The sequence below is a fragment of the Oncorhynchus masou genome, chromosome 19, assembly GCF_036934945.1.
Source record: "Oncorhynchus masou masou isolate Uvic2021 chromosome 19, UVic_Omas_1.1, whole genome shotgun sequence".
Classification (NCBI taxonomy): domain Eukaryota; kingdom Metazoa; phylum Chordata; class Actinopteri; order Salmoniformes; family Salmonidae; genus Oncorhynchus; species Oncorhynchus masou.
The window spans coordinates 70,022-95,142 of record NC_088230.1 but is presented as its reverse complement, the minus strand read 5'-3'; the positions used below and the strand labels follow the sequence as shown (position 1 = coordinate 95,142).

The 25,121-nt window shown below is 42.9% G+C and overlaps 3 protein-coding genes across 4 annotated transcripts in view; all 3 read right to left on the bottom strand.

Annotated features, from left to right (window-relative positions):
* The window catches only part of LOC135505687 (serine/threonine-protein phosphatase 2A 56 kDa regulatory subunit gamma isoform-like), a 39,698-nt gene extending 31,946 nt beyond the window's left edge, over window positions 1–7,752 (bottom strand). The window contains exons 1-3 of one of the 2 annotated variants that reach the window (XM_064924731.1): window positions 7,626–7,752; window positions 7,140–7,199; window positions 2,797–2,962 (exon numbers count right to left, since the gene is read on the bottom strand). In XM_064924731.1, coding sequence (XP_064780803.1) covers window positions 2,797–2,962; window positions 7,140–7,199; window positions 7,626–7,652 — 253 coding nt within the window. In that variant the 5' untranslated portion in view covers window positions 7,653–7,752. The remainder of the gene's footprint in view (window positions 1–2,796; window positions 2,963–7,139; window positions 7,200–7,625) is intronic. The other variant, XM_064924732.1, reaches the window with a different exon arrangement.
* A 696-nt stretch (window positions 7,753–8,448) lies between these two features.
* Window positions 8,449–18,510, bottom strand: LOC135505686 (heat shock protein HSP 90-alpha). The gene is made up of 11 exons (XM_064924730.1): window positions 18,370–18,510; window positions 15,790–15,939; window positions 15,134–15,503; window positions 14,831–14,964; window positions 14,213–14,548; window positions 13,849–14,014; window positions 13,556–13,746; window positions 10,078–10,225; window positions 9,712–9,980; window positions 9,159–9,492; window positions 8,449–8,930 (listed from the first exon to the last, which is right to left on the bottom strand). The coding sequence occupies exons 2-11, from the start codon at window positions 15,937–15,939 to the stop codon at window positions 8,821–8,823; spliced, it is 2,208 nt and encodes a 735-aa protein (XP_064780802.1). The 5' UTR covers window positions 18,370–18,510; the 3' UTR covers window positions 8,449–8,820.
* Window positions 18,511–18,928: 418 nt separating this feature from the next.
* LOC135505685 (heat shock protein HSP 90-alpha 1-like) lies at window positions 18,929–24,937 on the bottom strand. Its single transcript, XM_064924729.1, has 11 exons — window positions 24,692–24,937; window positions 22,630–22,779; window positions 22,056–22,422; window positions 21,756–21,889; window positions 21,267–21,575; window positions 20,976–21,141; window positions 20,663–20,853; window positions 20,396–20,546; window positions 20,008–20,276; window positions 19,578–19,911; window positions 18,929–19,329 (listed from the first exon to the last, which is right to left on the bottom strand). Exons 2-11 carry the CDS (start codon window positions 22,777–22,779, stop codon window positions 19,220–19,222), a joined length of 2,181 nt encoding a protein of 726 aa, XP_064780801.1. The 5' UTR covers window positions 24,692–24,937; the 3' UTR covers window positions 18,929–19,219.
* Between the last annotated feature and the right edge of the window lie 184 nt (window positions 24,938–25,121).

Below are 25,121 nucleotides of genomic sequence, written 5' to 3'. Positions count from 1 at the left end.
TGCTGGTGAGTCTGATCCACCTCTACGCAGAAGACACCATTCTGTATACTTCTGGCCCTTCTTTGGACACTGTGTTAACCTCTAGCATCGAGCAATCCTGTATCCGGGAGCGTAATCATAGCCTCAAGCTCATTAGCATAACGCAACGTTAACTATTCATGAAAATCGCAAATGAAAGAAATATATTCACTCACAAGCTTAGCCTTTTGTTAACAACACTGTCATCTCAGATTTTCAAAATAATACTTTTCAACCATCGCTACACAAGCATTTGTGTAAGAGGTATTGATAGCTAGCATAGCATTAGCCTATCATTCAGCAGGCAACATTTTCACAAAAACAAGAAATGCATTCAAATAAAATCATTTACCTTTGAAGAACTTTAGATGTATTCAATGAGGATACTCAGATAGCAAATGGTCAGTTTTTCCAAAAAGATTACGTGTAGGAGAAATCGCTCCGTTTTATACATCACGTTTGGCTAAGAAAAAAGCCAGAAAATTCAGTCATTAGAACACCAAACTTTTTTCCAAATTAACTCCATAATATCGACAGAAACATGGCAAACGTTGTTATGAATCAATCCTCACGGGGTTTTTCACATATCTATTTGATGATAAATCATTTGCGGCAGTTGTGTTTCTCCTCTGAAGAAAATGGAAACACGCAGCTGGAGATAACGCAATAATTTCGACGGAGGACACCAAGCGGGCACCTGGTAAATGTAGTCTCTTATGGTCAATCTTCCAATGATATGCCTACAAATACGTCACAATGCTGCAGACACCTTGGGGAAACGACAGAAAGTGTAGGCTCATTCCTGGCGCATTCACAGCCATATAAGGAGACATTGGAACACAGCGCCTTCAGAATCTGGGCCATTTCTTGTTTGAAATTTCATCTTGGTTTCGCCTGTAGCATCAGTTCTGTGGCACTCACAGATAATATCTTTGCAGTTTTGGAAACGTCAGAGTGTTTTCTTTCCAAAGCTGTCAATTATATGCATAGTCGAGCATCTTATCGTGACAAAATATCTTGTTTAAAACGGGAATGTTTTTTTTATCCAAAAATTAAAAGAGCGCCCCCTATATCGAAGAAGTTAACAACCCTCCAGATGAGCTTCAATGCCATACAACTCTCCTTCCGTGGCCTCCAATTCCTCTTAAATACAAGTAAAACCAAATGCATGCTCGTCAACAGATCGCTAACTGGACCTGCCCGTCCAGCATCACTACTCTAGACGGTTCGGACTTAGAAAATGTGGACAAATACAAATACCTAGGTGTCTGGTTAGACTGGAAACTCTCCTTCCAGACTCATAAAACATCTCCAATCCAAAGTGAAATCTATAATTGGCTTCCTATTTCGCAACAAAGCGTCCTTCACTCATGCTGCCAAACATACCCTCATAAAACTTACCATCCTACCGATCCTCGACTTCGGCGATGTCATTTACAAAATAGCCTCCAATACCCTACTTAATAAATTGGATGCAGTCTATCACAGTGCCACCCGTTTTGTCACCAAAGGCTCATATACTACCCACCACTGCGACCTGTACGCACTCGTTGGCTGGCCCTCGTTTCATACTCGTCGCCAAACCCACTGGCTCCAGGTCATCTACAAGACCCTGCTAGGTAAAGTCCCCCCTTATCACAGCTCGCTGGTCACCATAGCAGCACCCACCTGTAGCACGCACTCCAGCAGGTATATCTCTCTGGTCACCCCCAAAACCAATTCTAGCCTTTGGCCGCCTCTCCTTCCAGGTCTCTGCTGCCAATGACTGGAACAAACTACAAAAATCTCTGAAACTGGAAACACTTACCTCCCTCACTAGCTTTAACCACCAGCTGTCAGAGCAGCTCACAGATTACTGCACCTGTACATAGCCCATCTATAATTTAGCCCAAACAACTACCTCTTCCCCTACTGTTTTAATTTTGCTCCTTTGCACCCCATTATTTCGATTTCTACTTTGCACATTCTTCCAATGCAAATCTACCATTCTAGTGTTTTACTTGCTATATTGTATTTACTTCGCCACCATGCCCTTTTTTTCCCCTTTACCTCCCTTATCTCACCTCATTTGCTCACATCGTATATAGACTTATTTTTCTACTGTATTATTGACTATGCTTGTTTTACTCCATGTGTAACTGTTGTTGTAGGTGTCGACCTGCTTTGCTTTATCTTGGCCAGGTAGCAATTGTAAATGAGAACTTGTTCTCAACTTGCCTACCTGGTTAAATAATAAAGGTGAAAAAAGAAAGTAAAAACTCAAAATGCAAATAGCGAGTTGAAACCACTTGTCAGAAGAAGAAGTGATCTCCCATCTTTGTTGCTGTGAGTGGCAGGTTAGAGGCTTGGTGTGTGTGTAAACAAAGAGGAAGAGGTGAAGCGAGAGGTTTCAATCTCACAAAAATCTGCACAAAAATAAGCCCAATGCATTTCTATGGGCTTATTTTGGACCTAAGCTTGCAGCCACCCTTCCCGCCTTTGGGACAACGACTTCCATTGTTAGGGTGGGGACATGCGCATCTCATCATTATATACAGATCTCTGACGTAAATGGGAAGGTGCACACCTCAGAAGGAGCGAAGGAGGCGAGACCAAAAACATGTGAACAAGTGGCTCAAAAAAAAAAAAAAAAAAACTCATTTATTTAACTCGATATATCCCCCAGCCCCAACTAGCCATGGCTAGTAGTGGCGTACTACACAGTCATACTTTTGAAGGCAAAAGAATGGGCTGCATAACAGCAAGGCAAGGAATAGACTAGATTAGGTCCAGTCATACCTTTGAAGGCAGGCAGCTTTTGCAGCTCTCTGTTGTTGCTGAGGCTGAAGCGGGACGAGCTCTGCCTCTTGTCCTTCTTGACAGGCATCTGGGAACCCAGCTGCTTGCCCTTCAGCAGCTGAGTGGTAGGAGGGACACTGTTACTGTCTTTTCTGTTGGAGCCCTGCTGTATGAAGGGAGGGAAAGAGTAGAGGTGGATCAGAGCATGCACCTGGGTTTGTTCATGAGACACCAAACAAAGAAACAAAAGACAAACGGGGAGGGACTATTCATTTCAAAAGGTTTTAGCACAACCCAGTGTTGTCCCCAATCTGCCCTAGGTTAGATATGTAATCTGGTGAATGTGGGCAGTTTCTCCTGTCTTGTCCCATCTGCCTGCTGGGATCCATTCATCACCACACACACACGACAACAAGGGGGGTGGGAATTGTCAAATGAACTTAGAACCTCAACTAATTCTGCCCTTCACACTACTAGACAGGGGTTTAGGGTTTTAGGCCTTCTTAGTGAGCCGCCGGCTGGCTGACTGTCTGGGAGACTAAAGCTGCTGAACCCCGTGATGGGCCTGGATTACTGACGCATGTGACCCAACCGAAGGTCTTTTCTCCCGCTGATTCATTTACCCAATGTGTGCCAGTTTCTTACTGTGCCAGCTTCTTTTTACCTTCAAATAACATTGTTAGCTTCACAAATGTGTGGGCTTAATAGCTTCATATACTGTATTCGCTTCATACTGCGGCTCGTCAGGCCCTTGGGTTAGAGATTGAATAAGAGGACTGGTTCATACATCCAAAACACACAAGATGGATAGAAAATAGGTTTAGCTATATCAACCAGAGGCAGAAATGTCTGTTCAGAAACCAGCAGAATACATATTAACAGACCTCTTTGCTTACATTTAGTGCCCCTTTTAACCTTGCTCAAACAATGAGAAGATAGTCAGCTCACAGACCATTGGCGCTTAAACTAAGGAAATTACCAAGCCTGAATCAGCCTGTCTTAATATGACTCCCGTGTTTTTGTTGTTGTCCCATTGACGTCGAAAGCTTAGAGCCCTAGTGCCCACAAGCATCCGTGAGGAAAGTGGAGCCTGGCTGTACACAGGGAAGGGGTGGGGGAGTAATACAGCAACAGCTTGTTGTCCATCGATTTAAATTTGACACAAGGTTGGCACATTAGCAGATCTGCCTCATGGCTGATGACACACAGTAGAAACATAATCCAGGTTATAGCCCCAGAGAGAAGAGCAGACTACACAAAATAAAGAAATGCATTACTGGGTGTTAACAAGGGACATCTTCCATTCTATGAGCTTTTTTCATTACCGATTGGTTTGTGTGTTTCAGGCCACATCTTCGTTTTGGTCTTGAGTATATTTTCTGATTTGAACAGACATAGCTAATCATCTCAAGTGGTCTCAGCGCACAATGGTAAAAATAATGTTTGCAAAACATTAGCTACTACCATCCATTCTGAAGGGATAGTGGCTACATAGTCAGATTAAATCAGGCTGTAATACAGCCTGAAACTGCCTGCAAAAATAATGTAAATGTTCATTACAAGCCAGAATGTTATATAAAATTACATTTAACCCTACTCTACCGGTTGTCTGTGCGGTATGTCTTTCAGCTGTGAAAGCGAGCTTTGTTGAATAAATTTCACTTCCTTCTGTTTTAAATACAATTTACCAAGACAAATATGATTAGTCATATTCTGAATCGTTCAGTGGGGTCTTTAATATAATATCAAAATATTTCACAGCGATACGCTTGTTTTTGTGAGAAATCATCCATTTTTTGGGGGGGGGGAATTTCTAATTAATATGAAAAGTGTACACTAAAAATAGACTTGTTGGTTGTTAACAACAGAAACTGACACGTGCGCAATTATGAGGCAAAACAGACAGTTGGCTTAGACAGTTGAAAACATGCAAACCTTATTGTTTCCAAATATTTATTGAAAACAAATACATTTGCACAATGAGCACTTGTCTCTCAAATACAGTTGTTGTTGGTTAGTTAACAAATAATTGCCAGATTAGCATAGACATGACATCAGTCAACACCTCAAAACAAGACATGGTATCCATAAGACACGAGCCACCTACGATTCCCCACACAGCAGCTTCTTGTCATTGTTGCTAATGCTCTGACCATTTAGAATCATAACGCATGCCTTCCAGCCACATCGATGCGCACAGCATTTGTGTTGTCAGCCAACCAGTCCATAAAACAAATGCTACATGTCATGTCTCAAAATGTCCATCTAACCTCTATTGTTTTATGTCCTGCAGATATGATATGACGAATTCAATGAGAAAGTGGAACCTGTCAGGTAGGGAGCAGCCTTAAAGCTGAAATATATAACTTTTGGAGGAACCTGACTAAATTCACATAGAAGTACGTGTTATAGATCTGTCACTCATTGAAAGCAAGTCTAAAAAGCAATAGATGTTATACGTGGGCTATTTCTATGCTTCCCGTTCTTAAGTTTAGCTTTTGCAGGGCCTCCTGAGTGGCGCAGTGGTCTAAGGCACTGCAGCGCAGTGCCACTAGAGATTTTGGGATCGAGTCCAGGCTCTGACACAGCCTGCCACGACCGGGAGACCCACTATTGGGTCGTCCGGTTAGGGGAGGGTTGTCCTTATCCCATTGCGCACTAGCGACTCCTGTGGCGGGCTGGGCGCAGTGCATGCTGACACTGTCGCCAGGTGTACGGTGTTTCCTCCGACACATTGGTGCAACTGGCTTCCGGGTTAAGTGGGCATTGTGTCAAGAAGCAGTGCGGCTTGGTTGGGTTGTGTTTCGGAGGACGCACGGCTCGACCTTCACCTCTCCTGAGTCCGTACGGGAGTTGCAGCGATGTGACAAGACTAACTACCAATTGGATACCACGAAATTGGGGTGGGGAAAAAAAAAAGTTTTTTATAAAATAAAAGTTTAGTTATTGAGTCTTTAACTTTAGGTTTTGTACACCAGCTTCAAATAACTGAAAACAATATTTTTGGTTATGGAAAATATATTTCAGAGGTTTAGAAGGTACTTTGATTCCCTACACTATACTTGCTTGTTTTGTCACAAACTGAAATTAGGCAAACTATTAGAATTTTTGCAACCACGAAATGGCAGACATTTCTGCACAATCCATCTTTAATTCTTGCACAGAACCCAGCCTAGCTGACACGACACAATTTTCCTGATTTTGTAGCATTTTTTTCTCTGGCCTTCATTAGTCACCATAATAATGGCCATCATACAAGAGTAATAACACGCATAACGTTTGAACAAATTATGTTAGAAACATGAAGTTTGGACCATTGGTGTTCTTATGGGAGTATCTACACAATAAACATTTTACCTATTGGACAAAATAGATGCATTTATGATTGGCAACACTAAAATGTGAGACAAAATATCCACAAGAAAGTATTGTAATGGCTACCATGTTTTTGAAACTGACTTCAACACTAACAACTAGTGTCGTCTCCAGGTGATTCAGGTTGAAAACAGCTACTTGGATAGACCAAATGGCATCCAAATGGAAACGCTTTTATTCAAAACCAAAGTTGATTCATATTTAGTTGGTTATATAACGTTAGCTAACATGCTGACATTATAGCATATGCCGCATGCGCTGCAAACAAATGTACACATACATGTTATTCAATCATTGCGTGCGCCAACGAGTGTCTGCATAGCCAGGTGCTAAAATAAAACTTGGTTCTATTTGTGATGTGCTGCAAGTCCCGCCTCTCCCTTCTCATTGGTTTTTAGGAGGATATACCCACATGGGTGATTAAAAGATGAACTGAGGTCCACACTCCGGTTGGTGGTGGTAATGCAGCTTAAAAAGTTGTTTGCCAACCACTATAAAGTCCAAAGAACAAGCCTGAATAAAGAGAGACTACTAAAAACTAACTGTTTACCCTTTTATCTGTGGATTAATTGTCTGAGTAGAGGACCTTGTGCATTTCAGGTAAAATAACAACCAATGTTTATATCCAAGGACAAATTTGCCAGTAATAGCAAGCTCGCTAGCTACATTTCCATAAATGTTTAATGCTTTTTGACCTGTCCCCAAATTAGTATAGTTGGTTCAGCTTGTATCACAGATCAAGCTGTGATTGAGAGTCCCACAGGGCAGCGCACAATTGGCCAAACGACGTTTGGGATTGGCCGGTGTAGACCATTGTAAATAATAAATTTGTTCTTAACTGATTTGCCTAGTTAAATAAAGGTTAAATTAAACGCTTAATTTTTAAGTAGAGTCTGTTGCTGGTGGACCAAATCAACACGTTGGCGCACGCAAGCGGTGTGGTCAGCATGCACGTGTTATAAAGTTACCTCAATGTCCGAATTCTCTTGTCCTCCAGTTTTGCCAACTTTTCCATATTTAGGAGAGTCCTGTAAAAAAAAATGGAGATGCATTATTCACCAGTCAGCTAATGTGAAGGGACAGAGGCAAGTTTAGACTAACGTTAATTTAGCTAGTACTTTAACTTTTCCGCTAACTAAACTGGTTGACAGTTGTGGTTAGTTAAACAAGTTGACTTTAAAGTGAATTTTGTAGCAAACGTTAGCGTTTTCATGTAACACAAAACGTACATACGGTAACGTTAGATATTAACGTTACTCAAACTATAGCTAGCTTCACTACAACACTCAGGTAGCTAGCAAGCCTAGTTAGCTAGCTGATGATGCGTTGATGGGACATTACAAATATCGCGTCGATGGGTGTCTGTTCGTAGTTTTAAAACAAAAAAAACTAGCTAGTTTTGTTAGTACTCTGCACTAGTATCAACTGTTTTGCAAAGCAAACTCCTAACTCACCTTCTCTTTTTTCGCTTTATTCGGCATTGCACAAAAATAACCGCCGTCGTTCCCGTTTTGACACACCGAAGCTAAATCCTGACAACTCTCCACTGCACTAGCCGTTCGCCTATCCTCTCGGATATGATAGGCTGATATCTGTCAGGTGACTCAACGTGCTCTTAAAGAGTGCATCGGAGGGAGTTCTTTATACCTTGGTGATGGAAGCACCCTGCCAGCGAGACAAATTACAGCATAAATATAGTCATTGGGTGGGTCTTGTTCCCTCTCCAACGTGGCAGGTAGCAGTTTCTTTTCATGTGTGGGGCTAACTTATTTTTTTATTAATCTGCTGGAGACCAGAATTGTCAGTTATCTATAAATTATTTGTATCAGATGCTCTGATATCTATTTCACAAATAAATAACGACGCACATTAGCAAATATGTGTATGTAGCTATTACTAGTAGCTACTGTAGTTAGTGCCTTAAACATGTTCAATATGCCGACCTCTTTCAGTCACTGTGTGGGGTAGTCATGGACGCAGATGCCATCTGGTGGCCAAACTGTCTGACGCAAGACTGTAGGTTTCGCTGACTTGTGCATATTTATTCAGATTATGGAGTTATTTTCCATTCGTGGTGTGCATGCACAGGATATGCAACTGTAATTATGTACTGTGCAATTGGTCTAGACTAAATTATTGTAAAGTATTTCTCAGCACAGTAAGTGACCAAATAAGTTCGCATCACCTCAAACTTTAGTATTTGTACAGTATCTAACTAAACCTCTAAAAGAGCTAATTTCATTCAACAACATAAATAGCGAAAATGAAGCAATGGAATTGGTTAACATGGGCAAATTTATTTTGGGGTCCCACCATTTCAAGTTACAGTATCAATTTCAGAAAATATTTACAGTCAAGTCAACACAAAAGAAAGTTGGAATGTCAATAAAAAAAAATCATTGATACAACTCAAGATACAAAAAAAGTGTCAACAGGCTCTTGTTTTGTAAACACTAACACTTATGGGAATGAATCTAAACTGCATATGATCAATGCAGGTCAAGGGATTTTGGATCGAGAAGGAGGGCAAGGGGGAGAAATTCAAGGTTCATGAACAAACATCAAAGTCATCCTGTCTTAATTTACAACACTACTAGTGTCAAAGCAAACTGGTGTAGTTACAGTAACACTGCAGCTGAGTCAGTTGGTCTAGTCAACTTCCTCCATCCTGGATGTGTCCTCGTCTCCCTCCAGGGGAGGCATGTCCTCCACAGGGGCTGAGGTTGGCTCCTCGGGGGTCAGGTCATCCTCGTCAATACCTGGACAGGGGAAGGGAGGGAATAGAGTCTCAGTCAGTTACTGAAGCTTAAACAATGTTCTCATCTAGACCACTTAATGCTGAGAAAATGAAGGTGGACTAGATGGAGCCATTATTACACCAACGTGGGTCCTTCAGATCAGCAAACACAAAAGGAATACAGACAAGGGGCTAGCATTGATCATATATTGACAGCAAACATGGTTCTTGTTTAGACAAACTAACTCACCCAGTCCTAGCTTGATCATTCTGTAGATGCGGTTGGAGTGTGTCTGAGGGTCATCCAAGGTGAACCCAGAGGACAACAGAGCCGTCTCAAACAGCAGAAGGACTAGGTCCTTCACTGATTTATCATTCTTATCAGCCTCTGCCTTCTGCCTCAGGGTCTCCACAATGGGGTGGTCTGGGTTGATCTCCAGGTGCTTCTTGGCAGCCATGTAGCCCATGGTGGAGTTGTCCCTCAGGGCCTGGGCCTTCATGATCCTCTCCATGTTGGCCGTCCAGCCATAGGTGCTGGTCACGATGCAGCAGGGGGAGGAGACCAGGCGGTTGGACACTGTCACCTATAAAGGGGGGGAGAAGATAGGAGAGGTTGGTTATTAGGGAGATGATCAGAACAACATTGAATCAGACAATCGTTGTACTGGCAGTGAGCATGTAAATACAGTGGCAAATATTGGTGGCATTTTTAAGGTAATGTCAAGCCTCCTGACATTTGTCTTAACATAAAGGACCCCTTCAGCAACATGATATATGTAAGCAATGTGATTAAGCGTTCTTACCTTCTCCACTTTCTTCTCCAAGATGTCCTTCATGATCTTGCAGAGGTTCTCAAACTGAGACTTCTGTTCTTCATGCCTCTTCTTCATGTCCTCGTCCTCAGGCAGCTCCAGACCCTCCTTGGTCACAGAGACAAGGGTCTTGCCATCATACTCCTTCAGCTGCTGGACACAGTACTCATCAATAGGCTCAATCATGTAGATTACTTCCAGGCCGGCCTTACGGAGGCGTTCCACGAATGCAGAGTTAGCCACCTGGTCTCTGGTCTCGCCTGAAACATGCAGTAGATAAAGCAACTTGAGAAATCAGGTTCTTGTCATGTGACAATCTATAAACTGGGCTGTACAGAGAGGAGTGTGTTTCCTCACCAGTAATGTAGTAGATATGTTTCTGGGTTTCCTTCATGCGTGTGACGTAGTCTTTGAGGGATACCATCTCATCCCCTGAGGCTGAGGAGTAGTAGCGCAGCATGTCTGACAGCCTCTTACGGTTCTGAGAGTCCTCATGGATCCCCAGCTGGGAGAGAGAAAACACAGGATAGGTTATGTGGCCCTTTCCTGCAGTCAATGACAAAAACCACCCTCTTTGGCCTCATCGGTGGAATTTAATTAATATGTTTCATAATAAAGATTATGAAACTATGAAAATCTGGTGTCTCTATGTCAAACAGTATTTCAGTCTTCTGTGATGTATAAAAGTGTAATATTGGGACGATTTAACGTGTACACTAGGAGTTTGGAAGCAAGTACAGGTGAATATTTAATATATAAACAAACATGGACCAATACAAGCAACACAAGTAGCGTACAGACATGGAACACAGAGTCAATAATGTCTGGGGAAAGAACCAAAGGAAGTGACAGATAAAGGGAAGGTAATCATGAAGGTGATGGAGTCCAGTTGAGTCTCATGAAGCGCAGGTGCGTGTAACGATGGTGGCCAGTGTGCGTACTAATGAATAAACTGGCAACAACGAGAGCCAGAGAGGGGGAGTGGGAGTAGATGTGACAGTACCCCCTCCCTGACGCGTGGCTCCATCCACAGCACGTCGACGAGAGGGACGGTCCCAGGGACCAGAAGCGGGCCGGTCGCCTCTGCTGAGGCGCGGGAACCCGTAGAACCAGCTGAGACGCGGGAGCCCGACGAGCCGGCTGTTCTATGTTCATTTATTTATTAAATACACTCCCTGTACTTGCTTCCCAGCATATACGTTACAGAATATCACCTCACCAAAGGGGCGCATCAGGGAGTGTTTTTGTAGGTGACGCCAGGTCCGGTGCCACTACAGGAGTAACCGGGGATGCCTCAGCTCGTCAAGTTTACAAGACTTGGAGGATGCCTCAGCTAGCTCGTCAGGCTCCCATGCCTCAGCTGGCTTGACAGGTTCCCAAGCCTCAGCAGAAGCGACCGGCTCGCTGCTGGTCCCTGGGACCGTCGCTCTGGTCGGTGTCCTGTGGCTTAGGCCGCGCGTCAGGGAGGGTGTACTCTCACGCATACTCCCTCTCAAGCACTCGAGGTCGCAAGTCTGCTTATTATGCACACCTGTCACATCGTTACTCGCACCAGCATCTCAGACTCAGATTAGACTACTTTCCGGCTACCTAGGTAAAGCACTAAATAAACTTCAGTTAGTGCTAAACACAGCTGCTAGAATCTTGATTAGAACCAAAACATTTGATCACATTTCGCCAGTGCTAGCCTCTCTATACTGGCGTCCTGTTAAGGCTAAGGCTGATTTTCAAGGTTTTACAGCTAACCTACAAAACATTACATGGGCTTGCTCATACCTATCTCTCCGATTTGATCCTGCCGTACATACCTACACGTACGCTACAGTCACAAGACGTAGGCCTCCTTATTGTTCCTCGAACTTCTAAGCAAACAGCTGGAGGCAGGGCTTTCTCCTATAGAGCTTCATTTTTATGGAATGGTCTGGCTATCCATGTGAAAGACGCAGACTCGGACTCAACCTTTAAGTCTTTATTGAAGACACATCTCTTCAGTAGGTCCTATGATTGAGTGTAGTCTGGCCCAGGGTTGTGAAGGTGAACGGAAAGGCAATTGAGCGACTGGCCGGTTCCCCTCTCTCCACTGGGATTCTCTGCATCCAACGCTATTACAAGGGCTGAGTCACTGGCGCTCTTCCATGCCGTTCCTAGGAGGGGTGCGTCACTTGAGTGAGTTGAGTCACTGACGTGATCTTCCTGTCCGGGTTGGCGCCCCCCTTGAGTTTGTGCCGTGGGGGAGATCTTCATGGGCTATACTCAGCCTAGTCTCAGGGTAGTAAGTTGGTGGTTTGAAGATATCCCTCTAGTGGTGTGGGGACTGTGCTTTGGTAAAGTGGGTGAAGGTTATATCCTGCCTGGTTGGTCCTGTCCGGGGATATCGTCAGGAGGGGCCACAGTGTCTCCCGACCCCTCCTGTCTCAGCCTCCAGTATATATGCTGCAATAGTTTGTTTTATATTGGAAGTATTTTTCCTGTCTTATCCAGTGTCCTGTGTGAATTTAATTATGCTCCCTCTAATTCTTCCTCTTGGAGTACCTGAGTCCTAGGACCATGCCTCAGGACTATCTGGCCTGAAGACTCCTTGCTGTCCCCAGACACCTGGTCGTGCTGCTGCTCCAGTTTCAACTGGCCTGCGGCTATGGAACCCTGACCTGTTCACCAGACGTGCACTCTCTCTCACCTGCTGTCTCTAACTCTGAATGCTTGGCTATGAAAAGCCAACTGACATTTACTCATGTCGCACCGTATACAACTGTGATTATTATTATTTGAACCTGCTGGTCATCTATGAACGTTTGAACATCTTGGCCATGTACTGTTATAATCTCCACCCAGCACAGCCGGAAGATGACTGGCCACCCCTCAGAGCCTGGTTCCTCTCTAGGTTTCTTCCTAGGTTCCAGCCTTTCTAGGGAGTTTTCCCTAGCCACCGTGCTTCTCTACATTTGCATTGCTCTAAGTTTGGGGTTTTAGGCTGGGTTTCTGTATAGCACTTTGTGACATCGGCTGATGTAAAAAGGGCTTTATAAATACATTTGATTGATTGACCTGGACTCCATCACCTTCCTGATTACCTTCCCTATATCTGTCACACCATTTGGTTCTTTCCCTAGGTGTTACTGACTGTGTTCCATATCTGCACTCTACTTGCGTTTCTTGTTTTGATCCATGTTAATTAATTTATTAAATACACTCCCTATACTTGCTTCCTGACTCCCAGCGTACACGTTACCAGATAGATTTCACATAATTTCAGCAGACATGACAAAGGTGCACCCCCTGCAGATTATTTCCACATGGAATCCAAGGTTTACCTTAAGACATACGCGATAACTGTAACGATATGCCAGAGTCTGTCTAGTCATTTAAACACACTACAGAAAGCCAGAGGATGATGGTAAGGAGCTCTGAAGGACTGAGCCCTAAGCCGCTTATATCAGGTTTAGAGGAGACAAGATGGCGAGGGGATCAGACGGGTGGTGACCAGTTAAAGGTTAGTGGAACATTCAACAACTACACCATTCAGAATGTGCCCCAAGGATTTTTAAGAGAACAGGTGGTGATAAGGGTCATCGTAGTATCCACCTAGATCATGTCTAACACTAAATACAATGCATTCAAAGTTCAGTTTAGGTTGACCTTTAAGGCAATGTTACATAATGATGAAAGCTGACTCATGGTGAACCTGCTAGCACAAAATGGCTGCCTTGTATCACCCATGTGGTGGGTGCTGCTGCAACATCAATTGTCAGAAAGAACTAGTGAGAATATCTGTATAAATAATGCAATCCAATATTACTATGTTCTATACTGTTACGTTAAAAAGTATGAAACTGACCTTGATGTTCTTGGAGAACTGCTCGTAGTACTTCTTGTAGTTTTCTTTGTCCTCTGACAGCTCAGTGAAGAGCTCTATACACTTCTTGACCAGGTTCTTGCGGATCACCTTGAGGATCTTGCTCTGCTGCAGCATCTCTCTGGAGATGTTTAGGGGGAGATCCTCAGAGTCCACCACACCCTTGATGAAGTCTGGAGAAAATGACAGAGACAATTGGTCAGACACCTTCTCAATTAGATTATAGCTCATTCCCAGATCTGCGTGAGCATCTGCTTCAGTTCTGTCTGACTCACTGAGGTACTCAGGGATAAGATCATCACAGTTGTCCATGATGAAGACCCTCCTGACGTACAGCTTGATATTGTTCTTCTTCTTCTTGTTTTCAAAGAGGTCAAAGGGTGCACGGCGAGGCACAAAGAGCAGGGCACGGAACTCCAGCTGGCCCTCCACTGAGAAGTGCTGTGTAAGTAAACATGCAGAATGCCAACTGCTGAAAGCTTAATGTACATGTATATTTGTCATTATGAAATTACCTCACCCATTATCAGCTGACTAATACTGGTACTATCTATGAATTCACACACCAGCGAGGGAAACTTAGGAAATAAACAGTGTGGGAACTTATTCTGTTGGCCAATAAGAATAGAATATCCTCACCTTGACAGCCAGGTGTTCCTCCCAGTCGTTGGTCAGACTCTTGTAGAACTCTCCATACTCCTCGTTGGTGATGTCATCGGGGTTACGGGTCCACAGGGGCTTGGTCTTGTTCAGCTCCTCCTGGTCAATGTATTTCTCCTTGATCTTCTTCTTCTTCTTCTTCTTGTCACCACATGCGCTGTCGTGGTCATGGTCATGGTGATCCTCCTCGTCTGAGCCTACGTCCTCGATCTCGGGTTTGTCAACCTCTCTCTTCTCTCCTTCTTCCCCATCCTTCTTCTCTTCTTCCTCCTCTGCCTCATCGTCACTCACTTCCTTGTCACGCTCCTTCTCCACCTGAACAGAGAGGATCATGTGAATGTTAGGGGACACATTCATGGTGTTGATGTACTGTAGCTGACTTTAAGTGGGTAGTTGTCTGAAATATTTAATTCACTGTGCCTGTTTTTCATTCAATATAAAAATGCTAAAAGTGAAAGATATCCGCATCAATTTATCATCCAGTCATTTACTTGTCCAATCTGAAATCAACTCCTAGCCCCTCCCTTGACACCTTATGTAAACCTGAAAGGAAGTTTCAGATGGAGTTTCCACTATCTCATGCCTGCTAGCTCTTACAAAGAGTGTGATGGGGTATCCGATGAACTGGGAGTGCTTCTTCACGATCTCTTTGACCCGTTTCTCCTCACAGTATTCTGTCTGGTCATCCTTCAGGTACAGAATCACCTTGGTCCCACGACCAATAGACTCAGCTATAGTAGAGTGACATGGGAGTTTCGTGGGTGTTAAGAACAGACCATACCAGGAAAACAATAGTCTGTAACTGTAGGCCTCTTCATTTCACACAATTTATATGAAATATAGAATAATAGAATAACAAGCTCTGGTTAAGTTACGTGTAAAACTATAATCTGTCCTTACCTGACGGGTCGACTTTGACGGTGAAGGATCCGCCAGCGGATGATTCCCAGATGTACTGCTCATCATCATTGTGCTTGGTGATGACAGTCACCCTCTCAGCCACCAGGTAGGCAGAGTAGAAACCCACACCGAACTGCCCGATCATGGAGATGTCAGCTCCAGCCTGCAGGGCCTCCATGAAGGCCTTAGTGCCAGACTTTGCAATGGTTCCCAGGTTGTTGATCAGGTCAGCCTTGGTCATGCCGATGCCGGTGTCAACCAGGGTCAGGGTACGCTCCTCCTTGTTGGGAATTACCTCGATCTTCAGGTCCTTGCCAGAGTCCATCTTGGATGGGTCTGTGAGGCTTTCATAGCGGATTTTGTCTAGAGCCTAGTTGAATGAAAATACATAGGTCTAAATAAATCTGTTTTTTGACGTCACTAGATTAACAAAACTCTTAATTATATGTAAATGTATTCTGCAGGCTACATCAATATTTTATGTAATAAAATATGAATACCTCCTAATAAACTATCTATAGATATGTAATAAAATATGAATAGTGGTGTAATAAACAAGTATTTAAAGTAATATGCCTGTGTGTATATTTTGTAAATCATCAAATAATACTAAACTACCAAGTAGTCTAAACAACTGTGGTGCCTGAAGTACTCACATCTGAGGAGTTGGAGATGAGCTCCCTAAGGAAAATCTCTTTGTTGGAGTAGAAAGTGTTGATGATCAGGGACATCAGCTGGGCGATCTCAGCCTGGAAGGCAAAGGTCTCTGCCTCTTCCTCCATCGGGGCGTCATAGGCTTCCGGCATCTGTGGAGACACAACACACATACTGAATGAATATACTGTAAACACACTGTGGTGACAAGGGGGCCCAAGGTGGCTTTACAGCCAGTCCCCGTCTTAGGTTCTCAGCTGATGGTATGGAGGACAGCTGGTTCCATGTGAACTACAATCCCAACACTTTGTTTTAACATTTAGAAACGAATAATCCTTGCTTGTGGTACAGTTTTGGAAACATGTGTAACTTAACTTTCATAACAGCAGTAAATAATCTTTCAAAAACAAATGATGCACTTACTGTACGCAGTTCAGCAAAGTTGCATCCTGGTTACACCCTGCAGAATTGTTTAAAACACAGCCCCAAGCCGAGATACGAAACCTCCTCCCCAGATACACTCCATAGGAGAAGTTTGAAGCACAAAAATGGAGGGGAGGAAGTGTATTCTCGGTTGGAGGCAGTGTTCTTGGTAATACAGCAGGTGCAACTTTCCTAAACTGCGTACAGTAAGTGTATCTTTTGTATTTTCAAAATTATTTCTCACTTAATGAAAGTTAAGTTCCAAATGTATCGCGTGCAAGGCACTGGAGCACTTATATTCCGCCTCGCCACACTAGCAAAGAGAGTACAGCATGAATATTGGCAAAAACTGCATCTCCAATCGAAATCCCAGATCATACTTGTAGGCATTGTCATGGTGACGTTGGCTCGCAAAGCTCATGCACAAAATATGTAATCAGGTCCTCAAATCAAAGGTACTCCTTCAATATAAAGTTGTTTCTGACAAATTAGACGTGTCAGTTTGTCACTTTCACAGATTGCTTGGAGTAAAAACATGTTCAACTACTTAAGACATTGGTTGGAAACCTACGTTGTGCCTTTTGTTTTAGAGATAATTAACAACTGAAGAAGAATTTTACGCTTCTCTCATTGATTTCCCAAACCTAGTCTAGTCTAGTCTGATCTGTTTCGCAAGCGCTCCTGGAAGTCTTGCGATGTTGCGCCTCTGGGTTAAGAAACAAGCGTGCCACAAAGTCGAGGAGTATTTCCATAAAGTTCAGCTCTCCCCAACTTTGGTGCCGCTCAGTTCACGTCCTTCGCCCATGCTCGCATCGCCCCAAAGGTCCTCCACCCACTTTGCTTCTCTTCCATTGGAAATTAATGGCTTTCCGTAGTTTTATCGCCCAAATTGTCTTCAGAGACACTGTAAAGGGGGCGTCCAATAGGTTAATGTAATACAATGGAATTGGAGTCATGAATAAGGGTTAAGCGTAAGCACATACTGAGAAGGAGGCACAACACTACAAAACGCCCTGGCACTGCATTGTCTTCTGACAGCTTGCATCACTCCTTTGGCTGTTTGCACAGCCACTTAAAGCATGGTTTGGTTGCCCCATGCAACCATCAAAAATTCCATCCACAAATAAACAGCTGTTTATCAGCATGTTAGTCACAGTATGGTTATGACAGTCCACAAGCCTACTTCAGGTCTACGGGAATCAGCGGGACTCTTAGGAAAAAAAGGGTTCCAAAAGGATCCTTCTGCTGTCCCCATAAGATAACCCTTGTTGGTTCCAGGTGACACCGTTTTGACCGTTTTGGTTCCATGTTCCTTTCCACAAAGGAAAGGGTTTTAGGAAAATTTTCTCCAATAAACTGAATTAAGTTCCTTGTAAGGAAATTGATAGGCACATCATAAATTGATCATTTTGTACTCTGGACAGGCACACTAGAATATAATAAAATGTAATCAAATATTCTACATTCCACATTGCACATTGCTGGTAGACTATGTAAGAACCAGCCATAATGATGATGCACAGTTTTTAAAGGGACGGATATATTTCATTGGCTTTCATTCATTATTCCATATCCCAGTGTAAACTCACCAAGCGCAACGGCAAAACATACTCCACCTGCCGGTTCGCGCGACTAATAACATGATTCTAGAAACTACCAGAACGATCGATCAAACGTTTCTATCCTTTCTCAATCTCGCGACCGGGTACCATAACGAGTTTGAATGTGAATCTTGATGAATTTCCTATTTGAATAAATATTAGCCAAATCGTGATGGATAGTTGTCATGTCGACAGTGAAGTGACGTGAATAGAAATACTTTTCTGAAAAGGATTATCAAAGCATGTGTGGCAGTCAAGACCCACATTTGGATGTATTGGCCTAGGTTTTATAGGTCAATTTTAATAGAGAATGTGGTAGCCTATTCTGAAATAGCGGACGAAGTTCATTCTGAAATAACGTCAGACCTACAAATTAGGAAATGTACAATGCAATTCATTGCAACAAAATTTAAAATAATGTTTTGAGTGGATTATTCTGATAGTAAAAACGACATTTGATGATATTATGTTGATATTCTAAACTTCCATTGACTATATTAATTGGATAATGACACTCGCATCATCATGTTGGAACATAAATGTTATTTCATGTCTTACCTCGCTGTGGAAATATCCCTGAATTCTTCTTCAGAAGTTGGTCGCCAACGAAACGAAACGAAACCTAGCCAGCTATCGGAGAAGATGGGGAGATGATAACTGGCTAGGTTTTATAGACGCTGAGAGTGTTCGAGAAATCAGCTTCCAGAAGGGTCTGGAATCTTCCTGACGCTTCTACTATGTGTAAGGATGAGCGTGTACACTGAGAGGAGCAATGGAATATCAATCAAACCCTACTGTTTCTCTGTCCACGCCCCTCCTTCATTTAACTCTATCGTGAAGGCGGGTCTATGGGCGTGGCGATATCAAATCTGTACAGTGGGTACATAGTGTACCTGGGATATTCATCATCATTCATGACCCTCACAAGATTTCATAATTAAGATAAACATTTTACCTAAAAGTTTACTCTAAAAAGATCTGAAATACAGGGAGTTCTTATGGGGGTAAGGTGATTGCAAAAGTATGAATGAAGATGCAAAATAGATAGTCCAGTATTGAATTATAAACATGCCATCACAATAATCCAGACTATTTGATAAAGAGAAAACATGTCAAATATGTTTCAAAATATTTTTTTATTATAAACCTTGTCGTTTTTCATAGAAAATAGCTTACAGAAATAGATAAAGACACAAGTCAAATCCTTGTTGACTTTTACAGTTGAATAGGGTTGAAAGCAGCAGATATACTATATAATTTTGGTATTCATTAATTATGATGAATTAATTACAACACTTTCTCCACGACTCAACAGTCATGAAAATGTAAAGTCTATTTGGGACACAATGAAGTAACTTAAAAAATGAAATGTTAAAAAGGGAAAAAATGATGTACTTCTGATATATCTTTAGTCAACTTCCTCCATTCTTGATGTGTCATCATCTCCCTCCAAGACAGGCATGTCATCCTCATTGGGCTGGAGGATTTCCTCCACTGCTGAGTCATCACCATCGATGCCTGTAGAGGGGAAGAAATAGCCGACATTAGAAAAACATATTCACATCGTGTACAATCTGCTATTCAGACAGCCAAAGTATGGGAAAAAACAAAAGCCTTATTCCTAACCATTGTACTACCATGAGAGTCCTGTAAGTTACTTGGTGTTTGCCGACCTGTACTGTAAATTGCTCTAGGAGGAGCCTTTAAACCCCATCAACCAAGACAAGAGTTGAGGGCAAATAATGCATTAAGGCAAAGCAACTCACCCAGGCCAAGCTTAATCATCCTGTAAATGCGGTTTGCATGGGTCTGAGGGTCGTCCAGCGTGAACCCAGATGACAATAGAGCAGTCTCGAACAGCAAGATGACCAAGTCCTTTACGGCTTTGTCGTTCTTGTCAGCCTCAGCTTTCTCTCTCAAAGTCTCGACAATAGGGTGGGTTGGGTTGATCTCCAGGTGCTTCTTGGCTGTCATGTAGCCCATGGTGGAGTTGTCTCTGAGAGCTTGAGATTTCATGATTCTCTCCATGTTGGCCGTCCAGCCGTACGTACTGGTGACGATGCAGCAGGGGGAGGAGACCAGGCGGTTGGACACTGAAACCTGTAGACATATTGACAGTTGTGTATGAAGTGGTATGTTATTAAAAGGCGTAGACACATTGCACAGGGATTGGGTTCAGGTGAGTTGTGCTTGTACCTTCTCAATCTTCTTGTCCAGGATGTCCTTCATGGTCTTGCAGAGGTTCTCGAATTTAGTGTTCAGCTCCTCCTGCTTCTTCTTCTCATCCTCATCCTCAGGCAGCTCCAGACCCTCCTTGGTCACAGAGACCAGGTTCTTGCCATCATACTCCTTCAGCTGCTGGACACAGTACTCATCAATAGGCTCAATCATGTAGATTACTTCCAGGCCGGCCTTACGGAGGCGCTCTACAAAGGAAGAGTTGGCGACCTGTTCCTTGGTCTCACCTAGAAGAGGATACACAGTTATTAACAGTTAGATTACCCTGGTTTAAATGATGTATTTTTATGTCAGATGGATTTAACAAAGGATGAATAATGGAGAGTGAAACTAGATAGCAGCTCACCAGTTATGTAGTAGATGTGTTTCTGGGTGTCCTTCATGCGAGAAACATACTCCTTCAGGGAGACCATTTCGTCAGCGTTGGAGTTGGAGGTGTAGTAGCGCAGCATGTCTGACAGCTTCTTGCGGTTCTGAGCGTCTTCGTGGATTCCCAGCTAATGGAAAGATGGAAAATGTTCAAGCTGAAGGTCCCTCAAAAAGAGAAGGAGAAGTTCTGGTTGAAGAGTTTCAGGAACTTGGAAAATCCATTTCAAAGGGAGGAAGACCTTACCTTGATGTTCTTGGAGAACTGCTCATAGAACTTCTTGTAGTTGTCCTTGTCTTCTGAGAGCTCGACGAAAAGATCCATACACTTTTTGACCAGGTTCTTGCGGATCACCTTGAGGATCTTGCTCTGCTGCAGCATCTCTCTGGAGATGTTCAGGGGGAGATCCTCAGAGTCCACCACACCCTTAATGAAGTCTGGAGATAAGAGAATGGCAACTGGTCAGACATCTTACTTACAGCTTTACTCAATGTCATGCTTGAGTGCGGTGCTGAAGAGGTATCCATGAAAGGCTAAAGGTTCAAGGTACAGTACTCACTGAGATACTCTGGCATCAGCTCGTCGCAGTTGTCCATGATGAACACCCTGCGCACGTACAGCTTGATGTTGTTCTTCTTCTTCTTATTCTCGAAGAGGTCGAAGGAAGCCCTCCTGGGCACAAAAAGCAGAGCGCGGAACTCCAGCTGGCCCTCCACTGAGAAGTGCTGTGGGAATAATGAGATAAACGTTGACTCATACAGTCATACTAATATATTAATTCATAGGTTGGATCAAGACAAACCCATAAGGCTTGAGTTTTGATTTTCAGTTTGCCATCATAGAGACACACCTTGATAGCCAGGTGGTCCTCCCAGTCGTTGGTCAGACTCTTGTAGAACTCTCCGTACTCCTCATTGGTGATGTCATCAGGGTTACGGGTCCAGATAGGCTTGGTCTTATTCAGCTCCTCTGCGTCAATGTACTTCTCCTTGACCTTCTTCTTCCTCTTGTTCTTGGAATCCTTGGTGTCCTCATCCTCATCAGAACCGACATCTTCGATCTTGGGCTTGTCTTGGTCCTCAGCTGCAGAATCTTTATCAGCCTCCTCATCCTTTTCTCCCTCCTCAAGGTCCACCTCTTTCTCTCTAGACTTCTCCACCTGGACGAAAATGTTTGTTATTAAAAAGTTGTAGGATTTGTCCAGTATGGGGAGCAATGTTTGGATCCACATTTTTTAACAGGTTAATTTCCTAGTTCATACAGCAGATTTGAGTCAATCTCCGCATTATGTTGTTACATTGTTACAACCAAAGAAATATAAAGTTCTATTTGAACTTACAAAGAGTGTGATGGGATAGCCAATGAACTGAGAGTGCTTCTTCACAACCTCCTTGACGCGCTTCTCCTCACAGTATTCAAACTGGTCCTCCTTCATGTGCAGTATCACTCTGGTGCCACGGCCAATGGACTCACCTTCAGATCAGAAAAATCAGACTTAGTCATTGGATCTAAGCTTACTTCCTTTTGAATGACATTGTTGAAAAGAAGATTCATCTGATCCAAGATGTAGGTTGATGGTGTTGTATTGGAGAAAAGTAATTGCAGCAGCATATTAATCAATACTGTTGAAGATGCTTACCAGTGTCAACTTTGACAGTGAAAGAGCCACCAGCTGCAGACTCCCAGATGTACTGCTCATCATCATTGTGCTTGGTGATGACAGTCACCCTCTCAGCCACCAGGTAGGCAGAGTAGAAACCCACACCGAACTGCCCGATCATGGAGATGTCAGCTCCAGCCTGCAGGGCCTCCATGAAGGCCTTAGTGCCAGACTTTGCAATGGTTCCCAGGTTGTTGATCAGGTCAGCCTTGGTCATGCCGATGCCGGTGTCAACCAGGGTCAGGGTACGAGTACGCAGGTCAGGGGTGACCTCGATCTTCAGCTCCTTGCAAGAATCCAATTTGGTTGGGTCTGTCAAGCTCTCGTATCTGATCTTGTCCAAAGCCTGTCAGATCATGGCAAAAAGAGGTCACAAGGGTAAAAGAAAAGTGTCATGGTTGATACCTTGAGCGAATTTAACAAAGTGTTTAGCAGGTTAACTCCAGGATATAGCTTGTTTTACTATATTGGCTCAGAGAGCAGTGTATAAGTGGCTGCTTATTAAGGTAAAATGTTACATTGGTCAATTCAGCATTATGATTAATCTACTCACATCTGAGGAGTTGGAGATGAGCTCCCTAAGGAAGATCTCTTTGTTGGAATAGAAGGTGTTGATGATCAGAGACATCAGCTGGGCGATCTCAGCCTGGAAGGCAAAGGTCTCCACTTCCTCATCCATGGTGTGGCCGGCTTTCTCTGGCATCTGGAAGGAGAAACAAAATAGCAGAGTTTGTACTTCAGACTGATGGAGACTGATGCCTCAATACTTAGATTTGAATTGTTCTTCAATTATCCTAACAATGGATGAATATTGTATTAATGAGGCTATTCAGAAGACATGTTTTTGAAAAGCACATAAGGCTTTTTTTCTGCATTTTGCAATAAGACTTGCTTCAGCTAAATAAAAAAAATTGATTTGATATTTTACAGCTTTTAAAGCCAGAAACACCTGCTTTTTTGTATACAGCCTCTCGTCTAGTCAGACCACATGACAATGAGGCAATAAGGGATTGAAGTATTGAGGAATAGAGGCACCTGTTACAGCCCTCCGTCAGAGGCTCCTATTGCACAGGCCACATCTGTCAATCAAGGCCTCTGCCATTTGAAAAACTGTCGGAGTTTCCAGACCTTTTCACACCCCCTTGCCAACAGCTGCAGTCATGCCATGTGATACCCTTTCTTTGAAATGGAGTATTAAGATGAAGCAAGACTTGGCTTGAATAGAGTAATGTAGAGTTGTATTAATAGAGCTTCTTCACACTACACTACTTAAATGACACAAACTAGGTCCAGGAGATATACTTGTCTAGTGTAAAGAGACGGATCTATATTAAAATCTCTCTTTTTAAGAGATTTCTCCCAAGCTACCTCTGCGGGTCGTGTGCAAGACATCTACACAACATATCCTCCTCTGAGTTGTACAGTGTAAAGACAATGGCTCTCCCACATCACATATCCCTGCAGCAATGACCTTAACACCAGTAGAGAGCATTTTTGCTCTGTTAGCCAAATAGAAAATGAACGGCTTTTAAAATATCTGCACATTTTTGAATCATTGCATTAATAAAGTGTGCAATATGTACACTGTGCAATATGGTTTAGATGAGAAGCGCCTGTATAGTTTGAATTGCTACCCTTATTTTGTTTGTCTATATACTATGGTTTTTACGATATGTTAATTAATAGCTGCAGTCACACTTTAAGCAAGAATGTGGATTTGGCCACACCACATCCAAGGCTAGTGTAAACAGAACATTTGCAAATCTGGTGTCGAAGAGAGATAGATCTCACTAGACATATTTTACTAATGTAAATTCACCCATAGGGTGTATTCAATATTGCATTTTTCTCTCAAGTATAGGGTTTTATATGTTATTAACTTTCAGCAAAAATATTAGAGTTGCTCTTAAAAGTTATGATTGTTTAACAGCACTGATATACTGAGAAGTATTCATCAAATGCCATTAACACTCTTTCCCATGAAAGATACTTTTTCCTAAAGTAGCTGCTTATCAATAAAACACATCAAAGGCATTTTTCCATTTCAATGAACGAATAAATGAATCCTTCCTGGTCCTTGGCTTCAAATTGACTACATGAACCAGTAGAATTCTGGTCTGAGACACTTCCAGGTCTGATAAATGCATTATTTAATAACTTGGTATAGATAACTTGATTGTAATAATTATTTGTGCTGACTGCCAGGCCTCTCTTCTTTCTCTTCAACTGCCATGTCCCTTGCTCCTTCTAACCAGGGTCATATTCCATGCCATGTGCTCCTCTCTTGCCATGCACCCACAAAAGGGTTTTTACCAGATCCAGGGTAACTGTCTATCAAAGTCTCCTCACTGATTTAATGACATTTCAGATTAATACAGTGCAATTTATCCCCATGATATATTATTCAATTTAGAGTACCAATATTACAGGAGTACCAATACTATATTTAGAGTACCAATACTGTAGGCTGCTTACTTCCTGCTGGTGTTTCACCTTTATAATATCAATTCATAATGTATTTCCAGAATATTGTCTATTGATCTTCCTTGTGCCCCTGAATTGTAAGTAGCTATATATTTGGTTTACCTTTCTCCCTGATACCCTCTCTCTCTTACCTTGAATAGATAAGAATGAGCTCCGGTGCTTCACTTCTCGTTTGCTGATCGCTGTAGATTGAATCTCTGAGCGTCACTTCTGTTCCTCTGCAGATTAATGTAGTCTTTAAATCTCTGTATTTCACTGCTCCTAAATCCTCTATGGTTTCAGGTGAATGTCTTCTCACTTTCTGTATCTGAGTACCCCTGGGCCTACTCCATTCTTTTTATACAAGGGGCAGCTTTCTCGAAGCCCCCATTCAGAAGCTTCCAGAAGGAATGCCCAGTCCCTCTACAGTACAGGCTAAGAGAGAAATGACCAGTAGGGTGGGGGTGATAGTGAAAGCTGTGAGGGGTCTGCGCCATAAACCACATGTGTCCTTATAGGGCAGCACAGTCATAAGGGGTGCCTGCCACTCTGGGGCACGAGGCGTTATGATAGTGTGTCAGG

Excerpts from the sequence above, each read along its gene's own strand:
- LOC135505686 (XM_064924730.1), bottom strand. The coding sequence starts at position 15,939 with ATGCCGGAAGCCTATGACGCCCCGATGGAGGAAGAGGCAGAGACCTTT. Across the intron at positions 15,504-15,789 it reads TCATCTCCAACTCCTCAGAT|GCTCTAGACAAAATCCGCTA; the intron begins GTGAGTACTTCA and ends TCATTCAACTAG. Across the intron at positions 9,493-9,711 it reads TGGAGAAGAAAGTGGAGAAG|GTGACAGTGTCCAACCGCCT; the intron begins GTAAGAACGCTT and ends CCCCCTTTATAG.
- LOC135505685 (XM_064924729.1), bottom strand. The coding sequence starts at position 22,779 with ATGCCAGAGAAAGCCGGCCACACCATGGATGAGGAAGTGGAGACCTTT. Across the intron at positions 20,547-20,662 it reads AGTTCTCCAAGAACATCAAG|CTGGGAATCCACGAAGACGC; the intron begins GTAAGGTCTTCC and ends TCTTTCCATTAG. Across the intron at positions 20,277-20,395 it reads ACACATCTACTACATAACTG|GTGAGACCAAGGAACAGGTC; the intron begins GTGAGCTGCTAT and ends ATCCTCTTCTAG.